At 33.9% G+C, this 17,870-nt stretch overlaps 1 protein-coding gene across 1 annotated transcript; it reads right to left on the reverse strand.

The window, feature by feature from the left end:
* Positions 1 to 952: 952 nt before the first annotated feature.
* On the reverse strand, positions 953 to 15,986 carry LOC115882646 (integrator complex subunit 3 homolog). The gene is given in 11 exon segments (XM_030900835.1): positions 953 to 3,490; positions 4,443 to 4,644; positions 5,747 to 5,897; positions 7,880 to 8,282; positions 8,948 to 9,658; positions 11,383 to 11,595; positions 12,507 to 12,784; positions 12,787 to 12,935; positions 13,449 to 13,641; positions 14,783 to 15,485; positions 15,641 to 15,986. Coding segments are annotated over 11 exon segments (3,144 nt in total). The 5' UTR covers positions 15,716 to 15,986; the 3' UTR covers positions 953 to 3,424.
* Positions 15,987 to 17,870: the final 1,884 nt, after the last annotated feature.

Below are 17,870 nucleotides of genomic sequence, written 5' to 3' on the forward strand. Positions count from 1 at the left end.
GGCGACTCTAGTTTTAACAAAACTGTACTTTTAACATAACAGTAGTTTTAGCAAAGCTGCAGTTTTAAGAAAACTGTTGTTTCAGCAAAACTGTAGTTATAAGAGAACTGTAGTTTTAAGAAATTAAAGTGTTTAACAAAACTAGCTTTAACAAAACTATAGTCTCGTTAAAATTACAGTTTTGCTGAAACAACAGTTAGGTATGTTAAAATTACAGTACTACCTAACGTTAAAGCCACAGTTTTGTTAAAACTACAGTTATATTAAAACTACAGTTTTGTTGAAACTAGTTTTGTTAAAACTTGTTTTCTTAATAAGTTTTAACAGCACTACCTACAGTACTTTGTTAAAACTACAGGACTACCTAACAAAACTGTAGTTTTAACAAAACTACAGTTTCGTTAAAAACTATAGTTTTGTCAAAACTATGGTTATGTTGTAAAACTGAATGATTCCGTCAGTTCTCTAGATGGTCTTCCGTCTGCAGTTCAAAGGCCTATACAAAGGTTTCACTGATACGTTTTAACTGAACCGGTAAGACAAGGTAAAACGTGTATGTCTAACTGGATTCAAGATTACTTTTTAAATTTCTACGATATGTTGGTGCTGTTTAGACAAAATAGATCAATTTTAAAGCGAATTAGACACATAGTGAACTGCTAAGGCGAAAATTATTCCAAAGAGATCCAATCGATTGTATTTCCAAAAAGATATTTTGTTTCGCCAAGACATCTGCCATTTCACACCTGTGCTGTACACATGGCGAAAATATACGAGTTACAGATAAAACTGCTAGACCACGCTCCGTATTCGACAGATTGAGCTCCAAGTCACTTTCTTTTTATTCGCCAAGTTGTAAGATAGCTGTAAGTTGTATTTGATACGAAAACAACTTCAGTGTAGACTTTCGTGCGATAAAATTTAGGTACAGGAATTGAAGAAAAAGCTCGCGAAAAAAAAACAATATTTATTTGACTTGTCTAAAGGACCTAGAATCGTATTAAGGCTTCTCTTTATAAATATATTTACAATTGGATCTTTATTTACAATACTCCTTTATTAACAAAATTTCTATTTATTTTTACACTGTTCAGGGAAACTTCACGATAGAACGTAATATATAAAAAATATTTATATACAGGGTGTCGACGAAATTATTGCCAGTAAAACTTCTCGCGCGTCTTTTTATCAACATCTTTCGTTTCAACAATAAAAAGTACAAACTAAATATAACTTCTAACAAAATTAGAATAAACATAGGTAATGTTTGAGTTAAAAACAAAATATATTATTTGTCAAAGAATATGGTTTTCAGGATGCGTTTCATATGACTTTTGCTTTGTATTAAATCTTGGAAAATCATAAAAATGTAAAACCAACATTAAAAAGTATTTTTTTTATTTAATATGATTCTTATTCTTGAGTTTAATTAGAAATGGATTGTGTATGTGCTATCTAAAAAATATATTTATAAAAGAGGAACAAAAATATTGAACAAAAAATAGACTTCCCTAATGATTAATTTTCTTTAGTCAACGTACAACAAAAAAAAATCTTTATTAAAAAAACAATAAAATCGAACGAGACGCTACTGGAAACAACTTCATCGACACGGCGCATACTACAACAGGACCGACAACTTAACAATTATTAACAATTATGTACAGACCAGGAGCCAAAAGTCTGGCGGGAAGTCGCCTCTACAACCACGGGCTCAATTCTATATCATGTAAATTAACACGGACACGTTTATACAGGGCGTACCAAAAAGTCAGCCGCCAAACGAATGGTTATATTTTTATTATTGAGTTGTTGAGAAAAAGTTATGCAAAATATCTTGAGTTAAGTACTTTTTTTTATTGAGTTGAATTTTTTTTATTACATTGAAGTAACTACAGTTTTATTCCTTTTGTATTAAAGTTGTTTTTGTACTAAATAGTGAAAGAGTGTTTTTCTTATATTTTTATTAAAAAAGATACCTACACACCAAACATCTTTAAACCAGTGTTTTAAACAGTTTAAAAAAGTTTAATAAAAGTATAGTTTAAAAGAGTTTAAAACAATTGTTTTTAAACAAAACGTTTAAAACATAACAAAGCTGATGTTTATAAGCCAACACAGAAAGATTAACTTATTATTTTTAAGATACATTTTAAGAACAGTAAAAAATTATTTTGGTAGGAATTATTCTTGTTGGATTCCTTTGTTCTGTGCAATTTTAGTGAATAAATTATTTTTTTTAGATAGACTACAAAAAATATTAAAACAAATTATTATTTTTTGAAAGTCCCTATACATTTTATGTCATTCTCACGAAAGAAAACTTGTTTATTATTTAGACTTTTCGAAAAGTAATCAAAAAACTGATACTTTTGAAATTCCCTGTATATTTCTGAACAAGTTTTACCGATACTTTTTTACTTCACCCTACTTTTTGTTTAACTAAAGATATACTTTTGTAATTTGCAACAATGACAGTCAAAACGATTTATTTGTTCTTGTTTTTGGTCAAACTGATAAAATTAAGCAATAAACATTTTGTCAATAACTCATTAATAAAAAAAATACACTTTTGTTGAAACCTTTACAGTACACCCTGTACTACGTCGGTTTTTAATTTATGGAGGATAGAGGTAAGGAATCTTCGTGTATTGAAAAGTAGTCATCAAAGAGGGAACAATTAAGATAGCGCTTAACAAAACTGTAGTTTTAATAAAACTGTAGTTTTAAGAAAACTAGTTTTAACAAAACTGCAAACAAACTACAGTTTATTAAAACTAGTTTTGTTAAAAACTACAGTTTTCTTAAAGCTACAGTCTTCTTAAAACTACAGTTTTGCTGAAACTACAGTTTTGTTAAAGCTAGTTTTGTTGTAAAACTGAATGTTTCCATTAAGATAGCGTTGCTGTAGAAAAAGTTCTACATTTTAAAGAAGCACCGAAGTTCTTAGAACAGGAAATAATTAAAAAGAGACAGATATAGAGATAAGATTTTTGACTAACTTATTTATAACCGCTAAGTCCAGTTCGATCCCTTATTGCTTATTAGCGCCACCATGTGTTGCATTTAGTGACCACTTTTTCAAACAAAGTCCCATAAGAGATGATTCTCCTTACCTCCACCCTTCATAATCCAGTCTAAATGATCGAAAATCGACTCGCTGTCTAATGTATAGGCTGTGACACGGGTATCCATGCTAATTTACATGATGTAGTTACCGAAAGGCCTCGTCGTCGGGCGCAGGGCGATTGATTTAGGGCAGTGTATGTCTGTGTGGGCCGTTCCGATATCCGTCCGACCAATTGGTCAGCCGCCCCCCTCTCTATACTCACTCCTCCCGGCTAAGCGTATTGTTTCCATTGATATGAGCCGCTAGCGCCAGGGCCCCCTTGCGAGGGCCCCTCGGATTGAACGCCGACGTCCGTCAATCGCTTTCCGACAAAACTTTTTTCCGTTTCTTGGCCTGTTTCGGTTTCACTATTTCTTCTTCCTGAAATACGTGAATTTTGTATAACTGGGCCACAACAGACACTTGTGGCTGCAAGTGGAGGAACCCTAGATCATATGTATATACTTACGTGGATAAATCAACGCCATAAGTTTAGCATTAAAAAATATGTCTCCAACATTACGACATGCCATTTTCAAACCTTCTTTATTGCACTTATGAAACGTTCAATAGGTTTGCCTTTCTCGAGGACATTACTTTGCGCATGCGCATTAAAAGTTGCACGTATTTCCAAAATAATCACAATTTTATACGGTTTATAAAGTACAAATTATACATTGTTATGGAAACCAACTTTTCATTGACATCATATTGTCATAATCATATGTCATAATCTTATTTCCATTGTGTAACGACGCTTGTTTCTTGCGTTTTTTAATTTAAAAATTGTATTAATCACTGTTTTATCGACCGCTTTTATATAGCCAAGGATGCAAGTGTGTTCAGTGAGAAATTAATTTTAAGTTTGTGCAATTATATTTCTATTTTTTTTTTCGTTGAACTTTCTAACTACTCGTAAAAATGACTAGAAAGTGTTTAGTGTGTGAAAGTTCCAATATAAAGATTCAAAAAAAAAATAAATATTAATCCCCGAATTATCTTCTCATATGCAAGTAAAGTATTCAGTTGTTTCAAGAATATTATTTTAATTTTTGTGACAGTAAACATTCAATTTATTGTTCAAATATAAGTATTTTACAAATTCAATTTTTAAAATGAATGTCCAAATTTGGCGTGCGGACGATAGGTCCTCGACAAGGATAGATAGAGTAGAAGCACCGCGTGTGCAACAAAAAAAGAAGATAAATGGAAGTCGCTGATATGTTTGCGACAGTTTCCACAATGATTTACTTCTCCACGTAAGTATATAATATGATCTAGCGGAAGGATCCACCGGGGACCCTATACTATATATATTATAAGTCTAACTTACTTCACTACTTTCCTCCGAGCTGTCAGTTAAGTCTCTGGCCATCTGCCTCTTGGTGTTTGCCGTTGCGGGGGCTGGTTTGGCGGGGGCGGCGGCCGGCTTCCTTCCTCTGCCTTGCAGCCTGCTCTTAGTCGAACTACTGATTTCCTCCTCCTCTTCCATCAACGCGAACAACTCGCTAAATTGCTTCCGTTGACTGTCATTACTGCAAAAGAATAGAAGATATTTGTAAAGCAGATTATAATCCTTGTTTTTTCTTTATTGTTTCTCGTGGTTCGAATTTTCGGAATCGGGCACTAGTTAGGTTACTAGTTTGCGCACATAGCACGCCTACTTATGGCCTCTAAAATTGTGGACAGCGCCTGACCGGCACAGTCATTAGAGAGATATCGCAAAACCGAATAGCGTCATGCAGTATTTACGCGTACCTTATCATGGTTACGATATGCGCGAGTCAATTTTTAACGAAACGCCCGCTAATAACGTTACCGCCTGACGTAATTTGCGGATCAATTACACCAAGCGCTATTTCTAAATAACGTTTAAAAATTGCTTAAATGGACATGTGCGGGTATTTGACATCCGGGGCCGGCCGGCGAGATCTTTTATTTTGGGTTATGTTTGAATTGTTTTGAATTATTACTTTAGTTTTATTAGGTAATTTGATATTTAAGTAGCTGGGATTAGTTGTAATTAAATAAATATGGCCCAAAATATGTGGATTCCACCTCTTCCAATATTAAAGAACCTATAAAGAGGCTTAGGTTTACAGCAGATGACGACTTAGCCCTTCTAAGAGAATGTGTTGCTTGTTGCTCTAAACCCACTGGCAGACGTTGAACAATAAAGCACTGGAAATAAGCACCTTAGCCCCTTAGTTTTAAAATACCTAGTAAACAAAACAATTTCAAAGTTTTAAATTGAAAGTTGGGTTAAGTTTAAATAGCGGACGCGACGCGAACAGAATTCTTTCCGATCCGATAACTATAAATGAACAAAGTTAATACCACCTCATGTAAAGGAAATAACACCTGGCCTGATTAACGTCCATGCACGCTATTCGGTTTAGCGATATCTCTCTATTACGCTGTTTATTGTTATTTTACGCGAGTTTATTTTAGCGCACAGGAAATTTTACTCGTTTGCACATCGTCATAAAAAACAATTTGGGAAATAGGGGATAAGGGATAAGATTTTTATCTGTATACATATAGTATACTTAATCTGTGCTATAACCAACGTAAAATTTATAAAACAAAAGACATATTAAGATTTGTAATAACGATATGGATATAAATAAAACTTACCTATTGTTCTGGGCAACATTTAGGGCTCTTTGCATGGAATCTAAAGTGTAGATAGCCATGCAATCGTGTTTTTCACAAATTATCCTAAGTTTTTCTAGATGGCCCAGAACTTGGTCAGCACTCGGGACAGTCGTACTAAGCACTTTATTCCCTAGACAACAGAAAAAATAGTACAGTTTTTTAAAATCGGACAAATGAACTACTAGTGCCATACCAGCAGTTAAGATTTGTCACATATACTACGGTAATCGCAAAACATTTTCCGAGGCACGTCATCAATCTTATCGAAACTGTCACTAAAGCCTATAAACCTGACTAAATCAAATTATGGCAAAAATGTTTAATTTTTTTGTATAATTTAAGATACCGAGCTTATTTTATAGAGCAAATGATTGTAACAGATATTTTGTTTAGATTAAAGCTGCAAAAATTAGTTTAAACCGAATTTTATTATCGTTATGTTGGTCACATTGCGCCGTGTTCAGCAATGTTGTTCTTTATTATTGACAATTATCCTAGTGTCAGTCATTATTTTGTATAATATCGTGTTGTTGCTGAATCTTTGTGAGTATACTCAGTTTTTTTTTCTCAGGTAAGATTTCGACAGACGATGACAGAAGAAAAAGCAGATGACTTCCATACCAATCTATTTATTTCACTAAAAAAAGTTTCTAATATATTTTAAGTTAACTGTGGATGGGTTTATAAATAAATAGGTCATGCGTCGTCTTTTGTTGTTTTTAACCAGTTTTATTGGTTTATTTCAAAAACGACAGATCATATTTCAATATTATTGGTTTGACGCAACGATGAACGACAAACGGACTCCGATGCGTATGAACGTAGTTTATGTGAGAGTTGTCAAACTCTTGCCAAATTATAAGTTATAACTTTGTGTCAAATTATGTGAAATAGAAATGACAGGTAAATATTTTGCATTTTGCATTTTGGACTGTGTTGTTACTTGTGTTACGTGTTTTTTTTTAAATTAAGTGGAGGAAAACTCGAGGGAAAATTAAGTGTTGACCCAGACCATAGTTTACAGTTAATATTCGGTGCCCAGAAACCGCCAGAAACACAGTTTGCCAGAGAGTTGCATTAGCCACAAATAAAGTTGTATACTATCTCGTATATGGTACCAAAAACTAGAGTATCTGTACACAATAAGATCACACGATAGGTAAATAATACATTTTAGTGCTGCAGAAAAAAATTAAGATTAAAGTTAATTAACCAAGATTAGATTTTTTTCATTTTTTTACATTTTTTTCACAATATTTTGAAGTAATCACTTGTCACTCAAAATTTAAATATATTAATTATATGTTCCAATTGTACCAACTTATTTCTTTGTAAAATAAAAAAAAACTACTTTGAAATTAAAATGACAGACACATCTATCACTGCCAAGGATTGTGTCGTTGGACATACTATAATTCGCGTTTTTTGCATATTTTCATAATCTTTTTTTAAAAATTGCACTTTTAAGCACAAACAGTTCTTTTAAGAACTAAATTTTCGAGTTTTTGTAACTATTTTGAACGAGAATGTGACAATAAAGGTCCTTTATCATCCTTGACTGCAGTCAGAGAAGTAAGTTTGATTGATAAACACATTATACCACAGTTCACAGTTAGTTTTTATTAAATTCTGTGATTATTAGTTTGTGCATTAATAGCACCCTCCTACTTTTTATTACCACTTATGGCGTTGTAAGATGTACATCAATAAATCACAACCATAATAACACTTATAATAATCTTCATAATGGAGTAGTTTTTGCCAATGTGTAATAAGTAAAATAGGCTATAAAAGAAATAAATCAATTAATCACTAAAACATTAGTTATTAAATTAAAAATAAAACGTAAAACTCTTTAAAAAATGATATAATAAATATGTTGTTTGTCAATTTTAAATTAAAATTTATCTCATAAATTCATCACAATCTGGCAGCGCTGTTGCTATCGCTTGTCACTGAGAGTTGATCACGTGCAACGGAAATTGTTTTGCGATTACTATACTCTTCTTAGATATGGAAATCTCGATCCAGAACTAACCTATGCCCGCCTTTATAATGACATAACCTTGAACGATAGCCGAACAAACAATAAACCCTCAATTATTAACTAACCTGCTGTCCGTTTCCGTTTGTTGGGAGAGGTAGAAGGATACCGCGTACTCAACAAAGAAGAGATCAGTTCGGCAACTTTGTCAATATACTCGTCGCACCAATATTTAATAACGGTAAATATGAACAAATCCCCGTTCTCGCAAATGTCCCTGGAGAACAGGCATTTGATGTAGTCGGCGTTCGGTTTCTCCTGCTTCAACATCAGCATGACAGCTGTCAAGGCTTCCGGGTGTTGTTCACAATCCAGCTCGGTGACTAGCGGTAGCACGGTGTCGATGGTGAAGTCGTGGGCGTTGATCAGCTGCCAGAAGAACAGCTGTTCGATGGACTCCCACGACAGGGTGGCCTTGAGCAGTCCGTGCAAGTTTTCCGCTTTGAACATAACGAGATGGCCTTGTAGAACCTGTTTGAAACATGTTATTGTCAGATAAGTACCAGGTAATGGGCAGGTATATCATAAAATTATAATGTTGAGATAGTAAATTATAATTTTAATGATGTAAACCATGTTTTATATCTACAGGGTGGTCTGAACTGTATTCCGGAAATTTCGGCAGCATATTCTGCAGATAAAAATAAGTAAAAAAAATCGTATAAATGTATGTCCGAAAATGCTTAGTTTCGGAAATACAGAGTGTACAAATTTCATTTTTATTTATACAAACTTTTTATTTATTTTTATCTGCAGAATATGCAGTCGAAGTTTCCGGAATACAGTTCGGACCACCCTGTATATAAAAAAATATATTTTATTTTAAATACCGTATGATACAGCGTCCAGTTGGCTGGGAAATGAACATCGATGACGTTTCCCATATAAATTTACATATAAAATGACAGCGATCTTCATTCCATAGCCATCGCTGACGCCATTTTTTCTCGATCATACGGTATAATATGCTTCAATATAAGGTTTTGTTAATTTTTTTATGGGGTAAGCAACGGAATACAACGTAAATATTTTGAGTAGTAATATAAAATATAATAATTAGTATAGTAAAAATAAAATTGCTTATTATTAATATCAATGGAGGAAAAGCATAATCTTCCTTAAAATATATCACTCACCTTAGCCACCAGCGTCTGAAGTTGCCTCGCGTCCACCGCCGATATAATCACCCTGAGCGCTTGCGCATTGTTCACCATCTGCTGCTTGAAGTCCCTGTACAGGTCCGGCACCAGCCACATCATCAGCTTCGTATCAGTCACGTGACACGCGTTCAAATCGTCGTACAAGCACTGATCGAGCTTCTTCTCGATTCCGCTGCAAAACTCCTTATAGAGGGCGATCTTCAGCGCGCTCGCTTTCGTGTTGTCGTCCTTTTTGTTCTCCGTCCTGATCTGCACTTTGAGAAAGTACAGGATAAAGTATCCTAAAGGCGGTAAGTGCGGGTGCATCTCGGACAGAAACCGAATCAACAAAGCCTTGTTCGCCTGGTCGTCTTTGGAGTTCGTATAACTGTAAATAGTTTTAAGCAAAGTGAAGAGGGGGCTGTTCACGCTCTCGGTGAGGTGTTCTTGAGAGGGGACGTCGGGGAAGACGTGGTCCGCTTTGAGGTCGTTGCGGATGCAGTTGGAGAAGATGCGGGCGGCGGAGGAGAACGAGTCCTCGTCCGATTGGTTGTCGACGTCGAGGTCAATCAGTTCGGTCACCATTTCCTGGGCGAGGTCGCAGCGACGTTTCAGGTCGTCTTCGTCCTGGAGTTTGGACAGCACGTCGCCCAGGGGACCGTCCATCATGCTGTCGTCGGACTTGTCCGATTTCTCTTTTAACCGTACCTAGAAAAAATTGAGAGAGTTTAGCTGTTGTTTGGATCGGGATTGGAAAAAATAACGTTTTTATTTTATTTATAAACAAAACACAGTAACTTAATAGATATTTACGATACAAGTAAGTTAACAGCATCATTAAGATGGTTACAAAACGTCAAATAATACCATGCATGGCAATGTCTAATCAATGTTTAAAAAATCAGCGATTCGGAAAGTATTCCCTCTGACATTGAAGAAGAGGCATTCAGAGCCATTTCTGGATTGCTTTCAGCAAGATCGAAACAGAACTATGAATATACATACCTAAGTATGAAAAATGGTGCACCGAAAAAAAAAAGTACACAACTATGAAAAGGTACTCATAACATATTTTTCCAATTTATCTGCTACTTATAAACCTTCGTCTCTTTGGGTTTTCTATTCAATTATACGTACTATGATATCTATTAAAATGAATATATATGCTTCATCAGGCATTTACTTGAAAGATTGTTCACACTGTATCATTAACATTTATAATAAATAAGTTTTCATGTTTCTGTAGTTATTATCAATAGAACAGGTTATTTGTATTTAGTAGGTATTTAATGAAAAATAAATGTTTTATAAAATACTTTTTTCTCTTTGGTAGTCATCTACAAGGAGTGCGGTAATGAAAATGCGTGAGTTAAGAAGCTCTTAATTCACTCAAAATACGTGAGTTAAGAGCTTCTTAACTCACTGACGTAGATAAATAGTTTTAAACAAATATCTATCTCATCTATTAGTTATGACCTTCAAGTTTTTGCTGTCGAAAATTTTATCTTACATTTTTTTATTAAATATCTGTGATTAGACGTTGTGACATTGACTTTTTATTAAGGGTAACAAGATACTCATTTTTTAGACTGAAAAATATCCATGCTCTTGTTAAAGCTTGATTTTCATGGGTCCGTTATCCGTTGATATGATGATCTGACGGCGTACTGATTGGTCATAGCGTTTTCGCGCCACTTTTCATCCATAATTTTTTTAATCCAGCCCGTCAACGGAGAAAGATCGTACGATAACGGACGTTTTGACAAATATAATCTAACCCTAATAAAAATATTATAGTACAAAAGCTGGTTCTTTAATATATCTTTTGTTATGCTCTCCTAACCGCAGTGCGTGCCGTCTGGCTGCCGGTAGACTACTGCCGTTCACTACTGCGCATCACATCTGTACAGGGTATGCCATTTTTTTATGGGATTTATCGTTTATGAGTAGATATACAATGATGCGATTTTCACATTACATTGCTACTTTTTTATGAAACTAAATATGCCATACATATGTTCGTCCTAGCCTCCTTAGTTCCTGAAATACACGGCAAATTTGTGATGCGCAGTAGTGAAGGTAAGTAATTTTCTAACCAATCAAAGTCTTTAAATTCAACCAATAAAATTAATATCGTATAATCGTATCGTCAGATAACGGATGCGTGAAAATCAAGCTTAAGCCTAAAATTAGATGTTTTGAACGAAAATTTTAATCCGCCGACACTCCCTATCTTCAGAAATTATTTAAAATTCATCAGCAAAAAAAAATAAAACATAATAATATGCAAAAATAAATATGATCAACATCATATTTATTAAATATGATTAAGATACATACATAAAACAAACGAAATTTTAAAAGAGCACAATAACAACTAACGTGCCCTTTTAAAAATTATCGTTATACGATTATCTCTCTAAAATACATACTTTAGATAAAGGAATGTCATCGTCGTCAGTATCATCTTCCAGACTGGTTATCTGCAACCCGGGTTCATCCTCGTCATCGCTGAAAGCAGGTTCTCCATCCAGTAAGTGATTGTTCAAAGATATGTTAACGGGTTCCTCTTCAAACTTCTGGGGACCCCCGAAATCATCCCGCGACGTTGAAGTCTGTACATTAGCCGGTTCTATACAAAATTCCTGCAAAAAGACAGGGTAAGTTTAAAAATTAAACTGACTATTCCCGCCTTTACTTATAAATTTAAATTTAATCTTTGACATATTTAAACAAAAAAAAGAAACGAATAGATATGATGAACATCTAAAATAAAAGGTTGAAATAATGCCATTACCAATAAAAAATAATATATGGTAAACGCAAAACAATTTCCTATGCACGTGATCAAGTGTGAGTGACAAGCGATGGCGACAGCGCTGCCAGATTGTGATGGATTTATGAGATGAATCTTAATGCACAAAACGTAGAAATAACTTTGAAAGTAATGTAATGTGCTTATCAATCAAACTTACTTCTCTGACTGCAGTCAAGGGTAATAAGGGGCCTTTATTGTAACGTTCTCATTCAAAATAGTTTATCAGGAAGCTTCAAGCTCTCGACTGGTTAAATGCTTCTGCATATTTTCAACACACAATTTCAAGAAATGCAATACAAAAACTCGAAAATTTAGTTCATAAAAGAACTGTTTGAGCTTAAAAGTACAATTTTCCAAAAAATACTATGAAAATAGGCAAAAAACGAGAATTATTCACAAAGAGTCAACAACAACATGATATTATACAAAATCATGACTGACATTAGGATGATTGTCAAATAATAAACGACAACCTTGCTGAAAACGGCGCAATGTGACCAACATAGCGATAATAAAATTGGGTTTAAAGCAAAAGGAAGAGCTGCTCGGTATCTTAAATTATAAAACAAATTTAAACATTTTTGCCAAAATTATATTTAGTCAGGTTTATAGGCTTGTCAATGTAGTGTCAATCATATAGGTACTGTCAAATATATAGTGTCAATGTCAATATGACTGATGACGTGCATCGAAAAATGTTTTGCGATTACAATATATGATTCTATCAGTAAAACTAACCTTAAAAGTTTCCTTAACCATATTCCTCAACTCCCTGTCCAATTTCGAGTTGTCGAACAAAGGCAGCAAACTAGGCAGTACCCTTTTATCCAAGATCTGTCTCAGCGAGCTGAATATACCGCTCCGAACCTTGTCCGTCAGAGGAGGATAGAAATTCGCGATAATCCGGCACAAAAAGTCCAACAAGGTGGCCGTGACCGCGGGATGCGACCTCATCGAGTGATGCATAACCAGAATGGCCGGTTCGATGTTCATGATGTTGTCTTTGCCGATGTCGTAAACAGCCAATCGTAGAACAGGGCCAGTTTGGCGTTAGATACGGCAACGCTGCTAGTACAGGTGGTGAGGAGCCAACCTATAACGGCCCAGCGCGGTATGATGTCGGAACAGAGTAGTTCGTTTGTCGGGTGGATTACGCCTACTATAAATCTAGAAAAAAACAGACATAGTAATAGAAAGGTAATATAATTATTTACAATAATACCAGATACGCTAAATGAAACAACTAAGTAAAATACATAAAATTAGTATATACTATTTTTTAACTTAATTAGTAAACAAACGTGAAAATATAAGATTAAAAACATATTTAATTAGTTAATTCTACATAAAATATTTAATTTATTGTTTACTACTTGCAACAAATTATACAGGTTCACAATAGCACAAGCAATAATTATTGAAGTTTCACTGTAAGATTCGCGATAATCTCTTTGTAATTGAACTCCTGACAATGCCTATCCAGATTTATATACTTTGCATAAAATAAATATGAAAATATACTCAGAAGGGTATAAGTCACGTTACTATTTTTAATTTTCACTCCAATCATTTGTAAAACTTTAAAGCATCACTATAAAAACATTTTCAAAGATATACAGAGTGTGTCAAATATATTTTTACACTATAATTGTAGTTTTTTAATAATTATAAGTAGCATACCGGATAATATCACAACGTAAAGATTGAGACTGGGGGGTAGCCAGGTACTGTCTTTGGAACCAATCTTGGTACCGCTTGTGGTTTCCAAACCGCACCTGGGACGTTAGAAAGACCAACTTTCGTTCCATTTCGGGCGTCAGACGTGACTGCAGAAATCTTCGCGATGTCCTGTTCTGGAGCAGTTGCAGAACACCTAAAAAAGACACATAGATCTTTAGAATAAATTCAAAATTCAAATCATGGCAGACAAGTCATAGAGCGTAAATTGTCTGTATGTTATTGATATTATTGTACTTTCATTAAATAAAACAAAAGTCAGGAAAGATTTCAAGAGAAGGCAGTCAAAAAATGACAGAAAATGCAATTTACCTATGAACTAAAATAACAGACAATAACTGTCACTGTCAAAAAACCTCTCAATAGATAGAGCACATCTATATGACAAAAAATGCAATTTATCTGTGAAATAAAATGATAGACAACAGCTGTCACTGGCAAGAAACCTCTTACAGGACAGACTTTATTAGTTATCAAAACAACATGCCTGGTTGCATATCTAAACTGCCCTTAAAATACCCTCTTAAGAAATTAGTGACCACATGATATTAAAAAAAAATAAACAAAGTAAATTGCCATATTCTAATGTTTTTTTCTTTATTAGAAGTATTGAGCAAGAATAGAAATGTAAATTTAAAGAATGTAGGTAAATGTATAAATACAAATAATATAGGATAGTATTGAAACTGTAAATTGTATAATAACATATAAAAAAATTCTAAAAGGCATTGAAGATTGAAGATATTACCCCAAATTTAAGAAAAATATATGATACTTTAACTTGTTGAATATATAGAAGGTGTTTAAATATAATTTATACAATATGTTTTGAGATCTAAGCTTATAATTTTATAAACAAATTATATAACTTTCAATTCAAATCATACAAAACAATCAGCTAAATTTGTCTGACATTATAAATCACTTCTAAATTAATTAGAACTTGACATTCTCCAGGATTAAATAATTTTCTTGTATATTGACATTAAAAATTTGATATTTATATTTAAAACAATTACCAGGGACTGGTTCTGGTCTTATGCAATATTTAAAAAGTTTTAATATGTATTAATGACTAGTAGGATTATTGAGGTGTAATAAATTGATTGAGTTTACTTATTACTCATTAAATAGAAGAATTATTTAAGTACTTACTGATAATAAAAACAATACATGTCAAATGTAAAGTTATAAGACCGTAAGGTCTAATTGTATTCAACAAGCAATTAATAGAACTTAGTTTAGTATATCAATAAAAAATATATAAAGAATCTTACCTGTAAAGGTTGGGCTTAGGGTTTTAGGAGCCAAAAGAATATCTTTCCATAACTGTTCAAACTCAGGTATCCTAGCAACATTCTGTAATAGCCTAACTAAGTCTCTGCCTATCACCAAACAATCATGAAAATGTTCTCGCATAATACTGATTAAAAAAGTCACTTCCTTTTGTCTCAGGTTGCTTAAATAAGGTGCCTGATGGTCCTCAATTAACCTTAAATACGTATAAACCACAGACGCGATAAGAATTGGAAACTTTTCCAACCAAGTGCGATATTCCACAAATAGATCTAGCAACGATTCCACCAGGTTCAAGTTCCTGGGGCTTACGTCGCCTCCAGCCGCGTGCCTTAGTAAGATCCAACACAAATTGTCTACACTGCTTACATTGTTCTTTATCATCTCGCGAAGCATCCATATTAACTGCTGTTTCACTATATCCGTAAACCTAAGGTATTTCTCTAACACTAATTGGGATAAATTTGTTACCACGTGTCCGAAACCATCCCTGGTAATTAGGGTCAAGTCCCGATAACTTCTAGCAGCGTTGTGGGGCTCTGTTAATATCGAAACTAATAATCCAAAGGAGATCTCTTCGTAGCCTTTCTCTTTGAGCAGAGCTTTGTTGAGGGCCTCGTGAGCATCCTTATCGCTTAGATCACCCCTGACACCTTGGAGGAACTGGTAACTTCGCAGCAGTTTCTGAAATCGAGAACAAAATATTAGATGAATATTTTTAAATTGTGCGCCATTCACTCAATTTTGACAGATGGCAACACAAACAGTTGACAGGGCGAGTTCCACAATGGCGGACGCGGCACCATATCATCGTTAAAATACGAATTAAACCCATTTACCTCTTCCGTATCGTCTTTATTTTCCACGGGGGTAGTTAGAAAAAGTCTGGGAGCCCCTACTGGCTTCGGTTCCATGTCGTAGGGCGTGTATTAACGGCCGCTAGGAGACGTTTAACGCAGAGAGGTACGGGAGGGTATGCATCGTCCCGTCCTTTGGAAAATGTTTGTGAAAATCAAGCGCGCGTTGATATATATGTACGTCGACTTTACGGAACGAACCGATTGGTTCGCTAGGAGTAGTGATGGGAAATATCGATGTTAATATCGAAAGTAAACAGTCTTGAAAACTCGGCTGCGTTAATAATAGATTTTCAATCATTATCATTATCACATTAAATATTTCAGAAGGATAACTATAAAATTTTGTGAGGAAAATGTAAACTAATATGTAACCAGACTATTTTCTTAATACATTGTGTTTAAAATATGCGTATTATGTTTTGAGAATTTTTAATTAAATTTATGAATTAGTAGTAATGTTGAAAACAGCTTTTGTTTGCTATTTAGAAAACGATATTTAAAAAAACTTTATACCGGGTCCGTCTCAAAAATGGCTCACCCCTAAAACTTTTTATTTTTACAGATAAAATATCGAGATTTGGTATGTTAGTATATGACATAAATTAGGATTGATTGACGTATTCAATATTGTTGTTGGTCACTTCCTGTTTCACCGGAAATGACTACAACTTTTGATTTTTTAATGGTAACCTTGGTATTTTGTTATTTTATTCTATAGGAGATGACATAGAATGACATATCATATGTCAACTTTTGACATTTTCACATATGGTTTATTTGAAATTATAACTTACGGTTCGTAAAGAAAATTTGACTCGCAATACCAGGTGTGTGGTATCAAATTATTTGTAAAAAAATGCTTTTCCCAAATATGCTAATGAGCCACCCTCGTTCCATTTGAAAAAATTGAGATATGATTAAAAATACGATTTGGGCATCTTTTAATCGGCCAGGACAAAACAATAAAAACATTAGACAATCAAATTTATTTTTCCAAGACTCCTTGAATAAAAATTGATATGTCATTTTATGTCATATACTAACATACCAAATCTCGTTTTGTTATCTAAAAAAATAACATTAACTTGTCTCGTATAAACGCACCTTCACAGTTCTATTCGACTGAAGATCGATATTTTTCAATTTTCGCCCAGCACTACTCGGAGATGTCCGATCGTTGCCGTTTTTCGTTGGCGGCGTGCGACGGGGAACCGTTCATTCCTTTTTTTAAGAAAAACCTTTCGAAAACGCTGCGCAACGTGCTCGGGGAATATACCGAACTCATCTTACAAGCGTATTTATTCATGTGCACGTTAAATTTCATATCGTTTAACTTTACAAAATGTACCGTCAGCGGCGGCGCACTAGGGGTATTACACTAATTAATATCACTTTTAATTAACTTTCTATTTTTAATTAAGATAACTCATTTTAGACCTGTAGTGCAATTAGTGGATGATTATATTAGTTTAAAATAAAATTATATCGATTTGCTATAGTCTGTCTAACGGGAGGATCTATGACGAGTGACAGTCCAGAGTCTGTCATTTTAATTCATAGGTAAACTGCATTTACTGTCATTTTTGGATGTTATCTGTAGAAATTTGTCCTGTCTCGTTGGACGCACTGTATAATTGAACACTTGAATAAAACAAATCTGCGACGTTGCCATGCATGCTATTATTTCTTATTTACTAAAAGTTTGACTAAAAACAGTATATTCGAAAAGTGGTAAAAATCTGGAGTGAATTTAACTTTATTAATACCGTATGATCGAAAAAAAACGGCGTCCATTTGGCTTGGAATTGAACATCGATGACATTCCCCATATAATTTTACATATAAAATGACAGCGATCTTCATATCATAGCCATCGCTGACGCCGTTTTTATTCAATCATACGGTATATATAGTTACCTATATTTTCCACAATGCCAAAAATGACAGAATAAATAATCCACGAAAGAAAACTCGCATATTATACAGGGTATATTATATGGAGTGGCCAACATTGCAGTATTTATTATGCTATTTTTTTTTAAATGCAACACACTGTATATTATTTTTCTTTAATATGCAGAATTAAAAAACGAACATTTTTTTGTATTTAAAGTGTTCCTAAATTTTTAACAGTTTGGCAACTATTCGCGGTATATTACATATGGTTCATGGCTCTTTCAGCAGTAATTTTTTATCAAAGCCACCTTAT

Source organism: Sitophilus oryzae, unplaced genomic scaffold (assembly GCF_002938485.1).
Source record: "Sitophilus oryzae breed Bouriz unplaced genomic scaffold, Soryzae_2.0 scaffold_179_pilon_pilon, whole genome shotgun sequence".
In the NCBI taxonomy this organism is placed as follows: Eukaryota; Metazoa; Arthropoda; class Insecta; order Coleoptera; family Curculionidae; genus Sitophilus; species Sitophilus oryzae.